This window comes from Nicotiana tabacum, chromosome 4 (assembly GCF_000715075.1).
Source record: "Nicotiana tabacum cultivar K326 chromosome 4, ASM71507v2, whole genome shotgun sequence".
NCBI classification, from domain to species: domain Eukaryota; kingdom Viridiplantae; phylum Streptophyta; class Magnoliopsida; order Solanales; family Solanaceae; genus Nicotiana; species Nicotiana tabacum.
The window spans coordinates 60,663,147-60,679,214 of record NC_134083.1 but is presented as its reverse complement, the minus strand read 5'-3'; the positions used below and the strand labels follow the sequence as shown (position 1 = coordinate 60,679,214).

The 16,068-nt window shown below is 39.0% G+C and overlaps 1 protein-coding gene across 2 annotated transcripts; it reads left to right on the top strand.

The window, feature by feature from the left end:
- The first annotated feature begins 7,482 nt into the window (after window positions 1–7,482).
- On the top strand, window positions 7,483–14,466 carry LOC107759666 (cyclic nucleotide-gated ion channel 1-like). Of its 2 annotated transcripts, none has more exons than XM_075251934.1 (8): window positions 7,483–7,747; window positions 8,521–8,658; window positions 9,067–9,601; window positions 11,009–11,221; window positions 11,776–12,059; window positions 12,662–12,773; window positions 13,166–13,402; window positions 13,588–14,466. In XM_075251934.1, the coding sequence occupies exons 2-8, from the start codon at window positions 8,630–8,632 to the stop codon at window positions 14,284–14,286; spliced, it is 2,109 nt and encodes a 702-aa protein (XP_075108035.1). In that variant the 5' UTR covers window positions 7,483–7,747; window positions 8,521–8,629; the 3' UTR covers window positions 14,287–14,466. The 2 variants fall into 2 exon arrangements, with proteins under 2 accessions (XP_075108035.1, XP_016433142.2); XM_016577656.2 differs by having other exon boundaries at window positions 8,507–8,658.
- Window positions 14,467–16,068: the final 1,602 nt, after the last annotated feature.

Genomic DNA, 16,068 nt, shown 5'->3' with positions numbered 1-16,068 from the left:
CTCTAAGGCCTGCTGGCATTCTGGAGTCCATGCAAAATTGCTCTTCTTCTTAAGCAGCAAGAAGAATCGGTGGCTCATATCTGAAGATCTGGAAATGAATTGTCCTAGGGCGGCTATCCTCCCCGTCAGCCTCTGCACGACCTTTACATTATCCACTATTGTAATATCCTTGATAGCTTTGATTTTATCGGTGTTGATCTCAAATCCCCAGTTGGACACCATGAAACCAAGAAACTTGCCCGAGCCAACTTCGAATGCACACTTTTCGGGGTTGAGCTTCATATTGTACTTCCTTAGTATATCGAAAGTCTCCTGCAAATGCTTTAAATGGTCCTCTGCTCGCAAGGACTTAATTAATATGTCATCAATATAAACTACCATTGATTTTTCTATTTGTTCTTCGAACATTTGGTTTACTAGGCGTTGATAAGTTGTACCAGCATTTTTTAGACCAAATGGCATTACATTATAACAGTAGATATCGTACTTAGTGATAAACGAGGTCTTTTTCTAATCATCCGGGTTCATCTGTATCTGGTTGCACCCGGAGTAGGCATCAAGAAAACTGAGAGTCTGGTGGACGGCCGTGGCATCGATCATATGATCGATATTAGGTAAAGGAAAAGAATCCTTGGAGCATGCTTTATTCAGGTCTTTATAATCTATACACATTCTAAGTTTGTTTCCCTTCTTAGGGACTACCACTACGTTTTCTAACCATTCGGGGTACTTTACTTCCCGAATGGATCCTATTTTGAGAAGTTTGGTTACCTCGTCCTTGATGAAGGCATGTTTGACCTCGGACTAGGTTCTTCTTTTTGCCTTCACCGGACGGAATTTAGGGTCCAGGCTTAGTTTGTGAGTGGTAATTTCTGATGGAATCCCTGTCATATCGAGGTGGGACCAAGCAAAGCAATCCGTGTTAGCTTTAAGGAAATGAATAAGTTTTTTCCTGAGCTTGGGGGTTAGCCCCATGCCCAGGTATACCTTTCGTTCGGACTGATGCTTGGCCAGTGTGACTTGTTCCAGCTCTTCGACTGTTGACTTGGTGGCGTTGGAGTCATCGAAAATTACGAAGGATCGAGGGATCCAGTAGTCGTCATCCTCGTTGATCCCTTGCTCCTGCAATTGGGTCGAGGCCGGTATCTGTAGTTGCTATTTGATCTCCTGCTTTCCCTTCGATCCCTTCGTTGATAAGAGTGCCGATACCGGTATCACTTCATCGATTGAAAACATTTCCATGGCAGCGAGTTGCTCCTCGTACACTATTTTGACTCCCTCCGATGTCGGGAACTTCAGAACTTGGTGAAGGGTCGAGGGTATTGCCCTCATGTTATGGATCCAAGGCCTTCCGAACAGGGCGTTGTACCTCATGTCACCATCGATCATATGGAACTTTGTTTCTTGGATAGTCCCGGCCACGTTCACTAGCAAAGTAATTTCACCTTTGATGGTTTCACTTGCCATGTTGAAGACGTTAAGTACTCGGGCTGCGGGCATAATTTGATCTTGTAGGCCGAGCTGTTCTACGATCCTCGATCGAATAATGTTGGCCGAGCTACCTGGATCAATCAAAACACGTTTAACTTGAATTTTATTCATAAGGACAAATATTACCAGTGCGTTGTTGAGGGGTTGTAAGATCCCCTCTACCTCCTCGTCTTTGAAAGACAAGGTCCCTTCCGGTACGTAGTCTCGAGTCCGCTTTTCCCTCGTGATCGACACCTTGGTGCGTTTAAATATGGGCCCCTGAGGAATATCGACCCCTCCAACAATCATGTGGATCACGTGTTGTGGCTCTTCTTGCTCATTCTGTTTGTTTGAATCTCTATTCTTGAAATGGTTTTTAGCCCGATCGGTTAAGAATTCTCGAAGATGCCCTTCGTTGAACAAACGGGCTACCTCCTCCCTCAGCTGTCTGCAATCTTCTGTTCTAAGACCATGGGTGGCATGATATTTGCATATTTGATTAGGATTTCTCTGGGTCGGATCAGTATGTAGAGGTCGGGCCCACCTGGTGTCTTTGATACGCCCAATGGCCGATACAATAGTTCATCCATCAATGTTGAAGTTGTATTCTGATAGTCGTGGTGCTTCTTTGGGTTCGACATTTCTGTCGAAACCACTCTTACTCATGAGCCCTCGAGAGCTCTGTCCTCGATCATTTCTTCTATCAATTCGAACGGGGTTACGTCCAGACCCGTTGTTTCTTCGATCTCCACCATATGGCTAATATCAATCTCTGTTTGACCGTGGTTCTCGGTCAATATCCCTTTTAACTCTGTCGATGGTCCTGTTTGGATAAACGGACCCGGAAGGAGTCCCCAATTGGTCATCCTCGACCCTAATCTTTGACTGGTATCGATTATGCACATCGGCCCAGGTTATAGCTGGATATTCGATCAAGTTCTGCTTCAACTATTGTGAGGCTGCCGAACTTCGTATGTTTAGGCCTTGAGTGAAAGCCTGAATGACCCAATCTTCGGCGACCGGGGGAAGATCCATACGCTCCATTTTGAACCGAGATACGAACTCTCTGAGCATCTCGTTGTCTTTATATTTTACTTTAAAGAGGTCCGACTTTCTAGTCTCAACCTTTATTGCTCCGGCATGCGCTTTGACTAAGGAATCTACGAGCATGGCAAAAGACTCAATGAAGTTAGGTGGTAAATTATGGTACCATATCATCGCCCCATTTGATAAAGTTTCTCCGAATTTCTTCAGCAGTGTAGACTCAATCTCATCGTCCTTTATATCGTTCCTCTTTATTACGCATGTGTAAGAAGTGACATGCTCGGTGGGGTCGGTAGTTCCATTATACTTGGGAATTTCTAGCATACGGAATTTCTTCGGAATGGTCTTAGGAGCCGCGCTCGGGGGGAAGGGCTTTGTACGAACTTCTTTGAATCCAAACCTTTCAAAATCGGCTGTGCTCCCAGGATTTGATCAACTCGGTAGTTATATGTTTTCACTTTTTTGTCATTCGCTTCAATCTTCTTCTCCCCTGATTCAATTTGCTTTGTCAGCTCCTCGAGCATTTTCAAGATAGCGGGGTCGGTTCCTGACTCATTCACATTTGACCTTCCTGGCACTAGTTCGACCCTGTGAACAATTTCCTGTGATGGCTCGGGTTCGACCCTACTCGGTGCGTGGTTCTGATTTTGAAGTTGTGGTATTGCAGCTTGTTGAGCCTACAACAATTTGAATATTATTTGAAGGCTGATTCCGCCTTCTTCGCCACCCAGTGCATTCTGACTGGCTGATCAAATGCCTCTGCGGATGCTATTTTCGGGGTCGATGCCCAAATTTGCATTCAGGGAAACATGGGAACTGACGTCGATGGGGTCTGCAACTGGTACTCCCTCGAGGTCAACTGGAAGCTCTTCATTTCCTGGGGCGGCTACGTTGTCGGTTTCGCCATGAAACCCAAGGCCGTTGTCGATGTGTGTGGGTATTGCTTGAGAGTTCGACATGTTGATCCTGGAATCAAAAATGCTTACAAGAACACGTGTAAAGCAGTGTGTGTTATGAAAATTAACACCAGGCAATCACTATTATCCTTAGCCCCACGGTGGGCGCCAAACTGTTTACCCTAAAAACGAATAATAATTGAATTTATATGTGGTTTTAAGGACACATGATTTTACTTGGCACAAACTGAGAAAATATGCAAATTGATATTGAAATTGACTGTAAAGAAAAATAAAGACAAACCAAATGAGATGTGTAGCTTTGGCCCTCGAGCTAAGTTACCCTCGAACCAAATGAAATAGCAAATAAATATAGTAAAAAATCCCATGTTTGGCGAATTAATCTCTTCTTGATTTGTGCCGTGATTTTCGCCGACATTCTCCCCCTAATTGCGGCTATAACGACTTTTTTGTTTCTTGGCTCGATCTTGATCCTGGCTGATCTCGATCTTGGCCGATCTAGATCTTGACCAAACATACTAACCAATCCTATAACACCATACGATCTTAGTTGAGCCTTCAAATCACATTGAATCAACATCAAAAACATGAATAGAGCACGGATTCAAGCCTAAGGAACTTTGAATTTTCTAAATTCTACAAATGACGCCGAAACATATCAAACCTAGTCCGAATGACTTCAAATTTCACACACAGGTCACAAATGACACTACGAAACTACAGCCACTTCCGGAATTCCATTATGGACTCGATATCAAAATTTTCACTGCCGACCGAAATCGCCAAAATCCAACTGTCACCAATTCAAGCCTAAATCTACTACGGACTTCCAAAATATATTCCGGACGCGCTCCTAAGCCCAAAATCACCATATGAAGTTGATGAAATCATCCATAACTCATTTCGGAGCCGTTCACACATTAAGTCAAATTCCGGTCAAATTCTCACCGTTTAAGCTTCCAAAACTATAATCCTTCTTCTAATTCGACTCTGAATCATCCGGCAACTGAATCCAACCATGCACGCAGGTCGATCTACATAATGTGAAGCTGCTCAAGGCCTTAAGCCGCCGAACGAAGCTTAAATTATCAAAACGATCGGTTGTGTCGTTACATTCTCCCCCTCTTAAAACAAATGTTCGTCCTTGAACGTGCCAAGATTTGCCTCGAACGCATCAAATCACTGAAAGCACACTTCCAACATACACCCGCGGGTGATCCCACGTCACCCCAATCTACATAAGCCTGACGACACCATATCATCAACTGCAATTTAGCCTTTCTACCAACACCGATAAGCCTCATACCCCAAATTCTCACCTTCTATTCATTTACCAAAGACCCGATTCTAAATTCATATCCGGTATCAGTCTCAACCAGCTGCACCAACTCATGCTTGCACCCACAAGATATGACCACACAACATAACATACCACACATAGGCCCTTAATAACACTTCTGATCCCAATAGCTGCCCGAAATCAACCCAGCACCGGTAATTAGCCTTATATCCGATAGAACTCTGTTTCAAACCTCCATAACACTGATAATAATGCAAGAAACATGAAGACCTCATAATTTGACACCCGAATCACCAAGCCACAACTAACACAACCGGGCACACACCCCGCAAGATAAAACTCAAGAAGCATAGAACGAAATTGACTGAATATGAAAAGAGAAACACATAAGGAAACTACCAAACAAGCCCAACAGGCACAACTCTCTATCAATACTAACCTACAAAACAATATAACAAGGAAAGAATTAAAGCATATGAACAATCACAAGGGTCCCATCCTGATATAACTTCCACCGCGGTACTCAACCCGATTCAAACATATCGAATCACAAGAGACCACGAGGATCTCGCCCTCAACTCTAAATCGCATATCGAATATATATCATACCAATTGAAATCTTCCACTAACTCAGCTCTGCCAATAAATCACAACACTCGCTGAACTCTCACCCCGGTAGAGTATCAAATCACAGCTCGTAACCAAAATACTCAGGAAAAATCACATCAAGCTTACCATGATGAACAACAAGGACTCACTTCTAATCTCACCACTCTTAATGATGAATAAAAACAACGATAGACATGGGCTACCACTCAGAGAATCTCCCAACATGAGCAAACACGAAAATAGAGTGCAAAGCATGAAACTCACTCATAAATGAAGCAACAAATAAGGGATTCGTCCCGACCAGTAGAACTATAATGAAATACAAATGGTGCCCCTCTGTAATGAATCAAAACATACCTGTATGATAATATCTGGCATAACGGCCTCCATCCTACTATATGAAACACATCAACGGGTCGGGCCTCCCCCTCTTGGGCACCCTCTACTTACCTGAATAACTCGCTGTGACACACCTGCTCGAAGTCAAATATATGGTACGCCCGGAAATGCCCCCTCGAAATCTCCTATTCTTACCTGACCAGGTCAATTTATGTCTTTTGGGCGGAGATTATGATTAAGAGCGGCGCTAAACCCACCAAAAAGTTCTTATCAGGGAATATTTACCAAGTTAATTACGTGGCAATACCACTAAAACATGGCATTTACATCTGCAAATAAATGCTATTATTGATGAACAAAGTTATTTATAATGTTGTTTTATACTAAATTAAACAATTTAATTACATGAGTAAAATATTTAAATGAATGCAAGTTGCAACACTCGTGTCTTGCATTGATTTATAAACTCCAAATTGTGAGTGGTAGACAAGACGAGAGAAGCGAGGCAAGATGAACTGCAGAAATAGGTTTCTGATTACAAAAGTAGCCTTAGCTAAGTATTTATTTGTAGACACAAATGAAATAAAAAAAATGAGATACAAAATAAATAAGAAAGGCCGGGTCCTCTTCTCTTTGGGCCACTCAGCTTTGGGCTATAAGCTGGATATGTCTTGCTTAGTCCAGCACCAATAAGTCCAACTCCCACACCGATAGGCAACACCTGTGGAGTTTGGGCTGAAGATTAACTAGTACGGAGTACTTGTTAACCTCGAGGAGTCGGAGAAAGGTTGAAATAAAGGGTGAAATTCAAAAATAGTGGTCATAATTGAAAAATAGTCATATTTTAAAAAGTAATCGAAATTTAGTCACTTTTCATGTAAAGATAAATCTGAACGAAAATACTGTTCAAAATCCAAAAAAATATTCCAGCATAATATACTGGAGTTTAAATTTTTTACATGTGAACTTGAAGTTCATACACAGATGCTCCAATCTTCAGTTTATTATGCTGGAAGTTCATACACATGTGCACCAATCTCCAGTATATTATGCTGGAACTTTTCGTGTTGCAGCAAAATAGTGGCTATTTTTTTATAACTTTACAAACGCGGGCTATTTTTCAATTACCAGTCCGAAAACTGGTTAGCTCGTGCTATTTTCAATAGAGCTGATCCCCAAATAATAGTCAGCGAATTTATATTTTTGTATATATTAATATATAATATACTTATTTTATACATATAACTACTATATATTTGGCTTAGATTGCAATTATTTTGGCCCGGCAAGTGTGTTAAAAGCCCGAAAAAATTATGCTCTACAAAATAGACATAAAATAAGTGGTCCAACTGATCTAATTATTATGAATTTTATGTTACATTATATTGTTAGCTATAGGATGTGTGATTATATTTGGTACGAATTAGACTAACGCTTACTAATTTGTTTCGCTATTAAAGCAAAAGCATATATGCAGATTATTTGTATACAAAAACTGTGATCCTCATCTATTAACATGACAAATTTTTATTACACGCTAAGCCCTGCAAATAAAGACTCATCATTGTCATTTTAATACTTCGCTTAAAGAAAGAGATGAAATTAATTTCAGTATCGTAAACAACAAAACGAATAATAATTGACCCAACACAAAAAAGAAAAAAACACAAGCAAGCGCGCCGTCGCCGTTAGTTTCGAAAATAAGCACCGTTGTGACGAGGAACCGGAAACATATGACACCGGTTCGAAAATCCAGGAGTGGAACACGAGAAAATAAAATATAGGACCCAATTGGGGCGCTATATACTGGCATATGACCCATCTCTTTTGGTGTCTCTATATGTCCTTTCCGAGAGTATAAAAACCAAATTGGAAATCAAACAAGACAAGTTGCTTCATAATACTATCTTTTAGAAAATATGCAAAATCAACCCTAAGAAATCTCCGCGAAACTTCCTTTTAGTCAATAATCGTCGTCTTCGTCTTCTATCTGCTTCATCTCTGAAAGCTTAGTTGTTTCTTGTTATTACAGAGTGGCGTCATAGTTTTCTCCGGAACATTTGATTTGGTATGTGTCAGTTCTCTTGCTTGGATTTTTAATCATTTCATTTTTTTCGTTCTTAATATCTTTGTAGTTGAATTTAGTAGGTAGGTGTTTCATTTGGATGGTTGAAATTTGGCCAATTTTTATTTTTTTAACTTCAGTGTTTGTTGCCTTGTTATTGGAAATTAGTGGTTGTTATGGTCAAAGTGGTTAGCTTGTGTATAGACTTTGATCATTCTAGTAATTTCTTGATGGTAGAGTTCAGTTTTAACATTATTTTGATGACTTGTTCTTGATGTTAGCTTTTTCTTGATAGTAATTTCTAGTTTTAACATTATTTCTCTAATTTTTTTATAATAATGATTTTACATGTGAACATTTCCTATTGAATTATCTGGCATTAACATTGAGAAGTAGAGAAATTGCCTTATAGATGTCTTCAATTAGATTAGTTGACCTTGTTGGAAGTTCGATGAGCTTGAACTCGAATTCAATTTAGGTTACTGTTATTTTGCTATAGTTATTTTATGTGTAAACATTTCCTTTTGGGCTATTTGGCATCCTCCTCAGTCCTCTCTCATGACAAGACCACGTTATAACTTACTAAGCAAGTTCAGTTCCTATTCTAAATGTTATGATTTTTGTAGCGAAGCGTTTTGCATGTGACAACATCTCTAAAGTATTTCAATCATCCATATTCGGAGGAAATCTATCGCTGGGTTTCTGGTTTAACTGTTAAAATATGAGAGAATCAACATAATATCCCATAAATAACATTTTCAGGGAATGGTATGTAGGGTCCTGGTTGTATTACTCGAGGCAGTTTTTATGAAGAAACATGTTGTCCCTCGAAGGATTTTGGAAGTTGACTGCCTCTTTGAACAGTTTGATGCATTGACTTAAGTTATGAATCACCGGCAAGAGAAGTTTGTGAGGTCAGTTTCTATTAACCTGGGCAAACCCTTTTGTGTATTAACTTATATTATATGCTATCACTGAATGTTTTCGTTTAGGAAGCATATTGAACTAGGCTCACTTGTTAAGCATTTGATATAGAGGAGAAAATCAAACAAATGAACAGGTTAGAGGGAATGGAAAGTAAACTAATTTTGGAATTGTAAGGAAAAAAGAGAAGCCGGGTATCCGACCACTATTCTGGTTTTATGTGGGATGACTTTATTTTGATACATTTGACCATGTAACACAAACTTTAACCTGCTTGCTGCGAATTAATCATGCATCATTTCATTATTTCGTGTAGTGAGGTATTAGTAATTGTGGATCAATTTGCTGTGATGTCTGACTCTAAGCTTGTTTCTGCACTTTAATTGATTGCCATGCAGGTTTCAGGATTGGAACTCAGAGAAAAGTTCAGACGGGAATTTTCCATATAATGATAGAGCACGCTGGCGCAAAGTTGGAATGATCTCTAATGAATTACACAAAGTCCTGGAATGTGGTTCTAGAAGGATCAAATGCATACTACAAGCCTTAAATTCTTGCTTAAGTTTGGGATCAGAAAAAAAGATGCTTGATCCTCAAGGACCTTTTCTTCAGAAGTGGAACAAAATATTTGTGTTATCCTGTGTGATTGCAGTCTCCTTGGATCCTTTGTTCTTTTACATTCCAGTGATTGATAATGATAACAAATGCCTTCATTTGGATAGAAAAATGGAGATCACAGCTAGTGTTTTGCGTTCCATCACTGATATCTTTTACCTTCTCCATATTGTGCTTCAATTTCGTACTGGTTTCATCGCCCCTTCGTCACGTGTATTTGGAAGAGGAGTTTTGGTCGAAGATGCTTGGGAAATAGCAAAGAGATACTTGTCCTCTTACTTCTTGATAGATATTCTTGCCGTTCTTCCTCTACCACAGGTTAGAGTGACTTCTCTTATTCTTTTTTTTTTTGTTTTGATGGCCCCGGTTGAGGACAAGTGCGGGAAGCGAGACTTCAATGGTTTGGGCATGTGAGGAGGAGAGGCACAGATGCCCCAGTGAGGAGGTGTGAGAGGCTAGTCTTGGAGGGCCCAAGGAGAGGTAGAGGTAGGCTGAAAAAGTATTGGGAAGAGGTGATTAGGTAAGACATGGCGATGCTCCAGCTTACTTACTGAGGACATGACCCTAGATAAGAAGGTGTGGAAGTTGAGAATTAAGGTAGAGGGTTAGGTAGACGAGCGTCGTCCTTGCGCGTTCCAGTAGCTTGAGTCTTGCGTTTTCTTATTCTTTAGATTTCTGTTATTACTTGTTGTTTCTTTCATTTCGGTTTCTGATTGCACCACTTAGTGTTAGTCTTGTGTTATCGCTTCGGTTTTCTGATGGGTTTGCTTGTTGTTGCTTCTTCCTTTTATCTTTCCTGAGCCGTTTCCAGACCCCACTTGTAGGATTTCACTGGGTTTGTTGTTGTTGTTGGTTGATAATATCAACTTAAGGTGTAGCATAAAAGGCCTGTACTATTGATGGTCAGTCTCAAAAATCTAGTACAACAAACTCTGTTGCTTAACCAACAATATCTGCTGTCCTGAGTGACCATTAGTCCATGGTGATACATCGCCTAATTGGTAGGTCATGTCCTCACTGCCGGTCTATTTAGGCTCACTCAACCTTCTTACTTTGTTTTTGCATTGGCTTCTTCAGAACCTTTGGTCTTTCTTTTAAAAATGTTATTGAAGTGTTGATTTAAAAAATATTCTTATTTATTGGATAACACATGGTTGGTTGACTGTGTGCAAGATTTATGTTGCTTCAAACAAACAATGTATCCCTCTGTCATGGAGAATGTAGATTTTCATGATATGCAGACTTTTTTTTTTTGAGAAGGTAACATGTTATATGTATTAAACACAAAACAGTACATGGGTTGTACTGAAACCATATATACAAGTGAGCAAAAAGAGTAAACCAGTCTACATGTCTAACAGGAACCTAATGTGTCTAAGATAGAAATAGTATCCTCTGGGTAGATCTTGTTGCACCAAAAACAAAAAAGCTTAATACAGTTAATTTTGATCTCTTGCAATATGTTGTTGTTGTTCTCGAAACATCTAGAGTTCCTTTCTTTCCAATGATATGCAGACTTTTTTGGCATTAAATGATTTTCTAAACTTCTATTTTTTCATGCGCTTCATGATATTAAGGATTAGTATGTTGTTAAGCTAGACTCTCAGCTCTGAAAGAGATTGTACAACGACTAGGTTGCTAACCATAAGCATGCTAACTCATTTCTATGCAAATGCAAATTCTAGATTTATTGTTTTAACTCATGTCGTTTTTCTGTCTTTTCAGGTTGTAATTTTAGTTGTAATTCCTAAATTGCGGGGTGCTAGATCTTTGAACACGAAGAATTTGCTGAAATTTGTTGTCTTCTTCCAATATATTCCGAGGCTCCTTCGAGTTTATCCTTTATATAAGGAAGTCACTAGAACTTCCGGCATACTCACTGAAACAGCATGGGCTGGAGCTGCGTTCAATCTCTTTCTTTATATGCTTGCCAGTCATGTAAGTTTGTAATAACTAATAAGCTTGATTATAAAAGGCTATCATGCTATGCACTCAGATAGTTTAAATTAATGTGTTAAAAATTATTTTTGGGATGGCACCTAAGGTCTGGCCTGTGGTCAAAGAAGTGGGTGCAAACTTTGGGGACTAGGGTTCAAATCTCAACGTAGACAAAATGTTACCAAGTGATTTCTTTCCATTTGTCTTGGTGAGCAAATTTACCCAATACCTTTGCTAGTGGGAGGTAGTAGGTACCCGGTGAAATAGTTTAGGTGCGAGCAAGCTAGCCAGGACACAACCTTTATTAAAAGAATTGGGATGGTTTTATTAAAAGGTGTCTTTTTAAGCCTTGATTTTATTTTTGGTCCCAATTGGTGTTAAAGGAATAAAATTTGTGGATTTTCACTCATCTTAAGTTTTCGCTGGCATGCAAACATATGATTACTACAGATATTCAATAATATTAGCAAGTAGTTAAGTCATAATCTTATAGTCCATTATCCGTACACTATCATTGCTGAAACATTGATAACAAGTTATTCTCTGCTTTTTAGGTACTTGGAGCGTTTTGGTACCTGTTTTCTATAGAACGTGAATCTACTTGTTGGCAACGAGCATGTGGAAATTCATCTGCGTGTCATCATGCTTCATTGTACTGTGATGATGATCATACAGGATTTAAAACATTGCTAAATAGTTCATGTCCTATAGAGACACCAAACGCAACACTTTTTGATTTTGGGATATTCCTTGACGCCCTCCAGTCAGGTGTTGTGGAATCAATGGATTTTCCGCAGAAGTTCTTTTATTGTTTCTGGTGGGGTCTGCAGAACTTGAGGTATGCTTACTGTATTTGCTTGAGTTTTGCTTATTCAACTGCATGTTTGCTCTTGATATTCTTGTACCTCATCAGTCTGTCTAACCTCATATGTATGTATTATATTGCTGTTCTCCAACCATGTATTGCAAACTGAGGCAGGAAGAATAAGATTTTTGATAGCTTGTGGCTTATATTTGTGTATCTGTGGCTTAGCATAGTGCACTTCCCATGATGCTAGAACATTGGGGTTGTTCCTTTTCAAAAGAATGTATCGGTCTCTAAAATTGATATGCCCAGGTGAGGGGGAGGGTAGGAGATGGATACTTGTCATGCGAGATATATCTCAATCTGTCCATAAAGTCCGGCCATAAATTTTTCTTTTTTTAACAAGTTAGTATTTTATAGCATCTTTGAAATCGAAATGTGGGAATTTATTTTAGTGAAAGCATCTTCTTTTGAATACAATGAGGTTGAAAGGATCTTTAAGAACTAGATTCAATCCCAAAGATTGGCACTTAGGATGGAGATCTATTACTAATAAACAAGGACCTTGTCTTTCTCAGTTTCATATTAGCTTCTCTTATTCATTCTAACTGATACTCTGCTCCTTGATGTTGCAGTTCCCTCGGTCAAAACCTACAAACAAGTACCTACGTCTGGGAAATTTGCTTTGCGGTTTTCATTTCCATTGCTGGCTTGGTGCTATTTTCCTTTCTCATTGGAAATATGCAGGTAGATTTGCTTTCCGGTCTATTTCAAAGTTCAGGCAATTCAAAAATTGTTGTTTACACTAGAAGACACACCAAAATAATTGTTTTCCAATATAGCTGCGACATGTTTATTATAGAATTCTCATTATATCCATTAGATTGTCAACTTAGGAATATTCTTGATGTGCCTTATGTGGTTAAAACAACTTTTAGAGGTTGTGTAAATGTTTTGTGGGGCTTCTATATCCAAAATGTTCTTTTGTAACAGCATCGTTGTGAAGTCAGTTGCATCTAATAGACGGGTGGCAGGGATTTACGGACAGGGTAAATAATAAGATGTTGTTTTGACTTCAGTGGTCATAATTGCTAGTGCTCACTTGGCCCTATTTAACTGAAGTACTTGTGGTGTGACAGACATATCTGCAGTCGACAACAATAAGACTAGAGGAGATGAGGGTGAAAAGACGAGATGCAGAGCAGTGGATGTCTCACCGCTTACTCCCCGAGCACCTCAGGGAGCGGATCAGGCGCTATGAGCAATACAAGTGGCAGGAAACTAGGGGTGTTGATGAAGAGAATCTGATCCACAACCTGCCCAAAGACCTCAGAAGAGATATAAAGCGCCATCTTTGTTTGGCTTTGCTGATGAGGGTAAGTTATGTTATTCCTGCTTTGCAACTCAATAAATTTTTTATTTTTTATGTATGTCATAGCACCTAAATGACCTTGTTTTCTGATACTAGTTAGATTTGAAGTTTTTTCTTTAAATTTGAACTAATCGTATTAATCTGCTAAATAGTAGTATTCGATTTTGATAAATATATGAATATTTGAAGGTTCCAATGTTTGAAAAAATGGATGAGCAACTCCTGGATGCACTATGTGACCGTCTCAGGCCAGTCCTCTACACGGAGAACAGCTTCATTGTGCGTGAAGGTGATCCAGTTGATGAGATGCTTTTTATAATGCGGGGCAAACTATTGACCGTAACCACTAATGGAGGGAGGACAGGCTTTTTTAACTCTGATTATCTAAAAGCTGGTGATTTTTGTGGAGAAGAGCTTCTTACTTGGGCTCTGGATCCTCATCCATCAAATAACCTCCCAATCTCAACCCGAACTGTCCAAGCGCTCTCAGAAGTTGAAGCATTTGCTCTAGTGGCCGATGATTTGAAGTTTGTGGCCTCTCAGTTCCGAAGACTTCATAGCAAGCAACTCCGCCATACTTTTAGGTTTTACTCGCAGCAATGGAGAACCTGGGCAGCTTGCTTCATACAAGCAGCATGGCGCCGTCATTGTAGGAAGAAGCTAGAGGAGTCTCTTCACGAAGAAGAAAACAGATTGCAAGATGCATTAGCGAGGGGAAGTGGTAGCTCGCCAAGTTTGGGTGCTACTATCTATGCGTCACGATTTGCTGCTAATGCACTTCGTGCTTTGCGGCGCAATACTTCAAAGAAAGCAAGGATGACAGACAGGATATCACCCATTTTGCTTCAGAAACCAGCTGAACCAGATTTTACTGCAGAAGATAAGTAACTGTATTTAGTATGTTGTAATGCTTGGCCTTCTTGTATATGATTGATTACATGTTTCTCCTGTATACTAGTTTGTTTGTAGTAATATCTTATATATTAATCCTCAATTCATACTGGCAAGAAAACATCATTTTGTACAAAGGAAATGATAGGCTTCTTCGACTTGTATTTTACGTCCAAACACAAATCAGTCTGACGGAAAGTATACAAAAGATACCTGTTCTACTTGACATCTGAACATAATTTTTTTGATGTTAAGAGTAAAAGAATTCTGTAACAAACAGTCCGAATGGAAATCAACAAAATCACTTATTTGGGGTGTTTTAGTTCTCTATTTCCAATTTTCCGTCTCCTTTACATGCAATCAGCTTATTAAGCAGAGTGTCCTTTTCACTTCGTTCTCATTATACCTTGGAACGGCTTTTACATGATTGCGGCAAGGAAAACTTGGTTTTTTTTCTCTTGACCACAAGAACTCCCATCTTCTTTGGGATAAAGCACAACTAAATGACAATTGTAGTATTCTGAACCGTATATTCAGCCTATCTCTTTCATTTGGATTAGCAAAGATAGTGGTCTTAATTTTGGGCTAGGCTTCAGTTTCTGGTGGCTCAGAATTGGAGACAGCTTCATTAATGCCAAAAAAATTGATAGGTTAGCTACCTGAGTACTTGGACAAATTGGTAGACCTATAAGCCCAAGAAAGAAGCAACTTGAACACCCTGCAGAAAGGAGAAGAGAGTGTTTTTATGTATTTATTAGGTGAAAAAGTCAGGAATTTATACAAGGGTATTCAAAATAATTTAGAATGTTACAGTTGGGATTTGAATAGGCTTATAGTAACTTTTGAACCCCTTTACCATTATACAAGAATTTTGTTTTTCATGTTAAGGGATTCAACAACTTAAATATGATAAAAATTAATCACTTTTATCCTTTTTGTGCAGTGTTATTTCTCGACGAAGAGGATTCGTTTGAACCCCTTCCTTTTACTTAGTTTTACCACTAGATGTAACCGTGTAAGCCTCGGTGCGGGCAAATATTTACCATAAATTCTGTGTTACACTCTTATCTCTTACTCTTTCATATCCTAGTTACCTTGTCCCCCTTTCTCTTTTAGTTGTCCCGTTCGCCTTGATTTTTTATGTGTCTTTTAAGATCGCCACAATCCCTTTAATTTGGTAAATTATTACTAGAAGATAACTTAAATACAATAGAACACAAGCTTTACTTTAAGCCAAATGATTTGTTAGTATGATTTCTTGTGTTAATCGGGCGTGGGTGGGTTGGGTCCTAAAGAAAGTCCAGATGCTAAATTAATTTTTTGTAAATATGTTTTCCTAAAATTGAGCATGTCATGTCAATAATTCTTACCAAAAAATAAAAAATTTTGCTAAGATGACCGTGAAGGTTAACTAGGTAAAGCAAGATGACTTTTGAGAGGAAAAAAAAATAACTTTGATGACTAATTACGCTAAGTTGAGTGCAGTTTCACTAAGGGGAGTCAAAATATAAAGAAATAAACTCACCAAGAAGTCAAGGGGTGTCATTATATAATATATATACATATTTTAAAAAAAATTACCGAATGATTACATGTAATTTTCCGACGCCTTTGGTGCATGTGGCTCCGCCACTTGTTGAGTGACTACTAATTTATCTCGAGTGGGATAAGAGAATAAAAAGAATCAATCCATTCGTCACGGAAATTGTGACATTTGATTGTAAAGGGATTTGAAGCAATCAATAGAAAGTAGGCAATGAAACCATGACAACACTAAAA

What these genes read in the sequence shown, in the direction of transcription:
- LOC107759666 (XM_075251934.1), top strand. Translation starts at nt 8,630, where the DNA reads ATGAATCACCGGCAAGAGAAGTTTGTGAG. An exon ending in CCGTTCTTCCTCTACCACAG is followed by an intron (nt 9,602 to 11,008) that starts GTTAGAGTGACT and finishes CTGTCTTTTCAG; the next exon opens with GTTGTAATTTTAGTTGTAAT. An exon ending in TGGGGTCTGCAGAACTTGAG is followed by an intron (nt 12,060 to 12,661) that starts GTATGCTTACTG and finishes TTGATGTTGCAG; the next exon opens with TTCCCTCGGTCAAAACCTAC.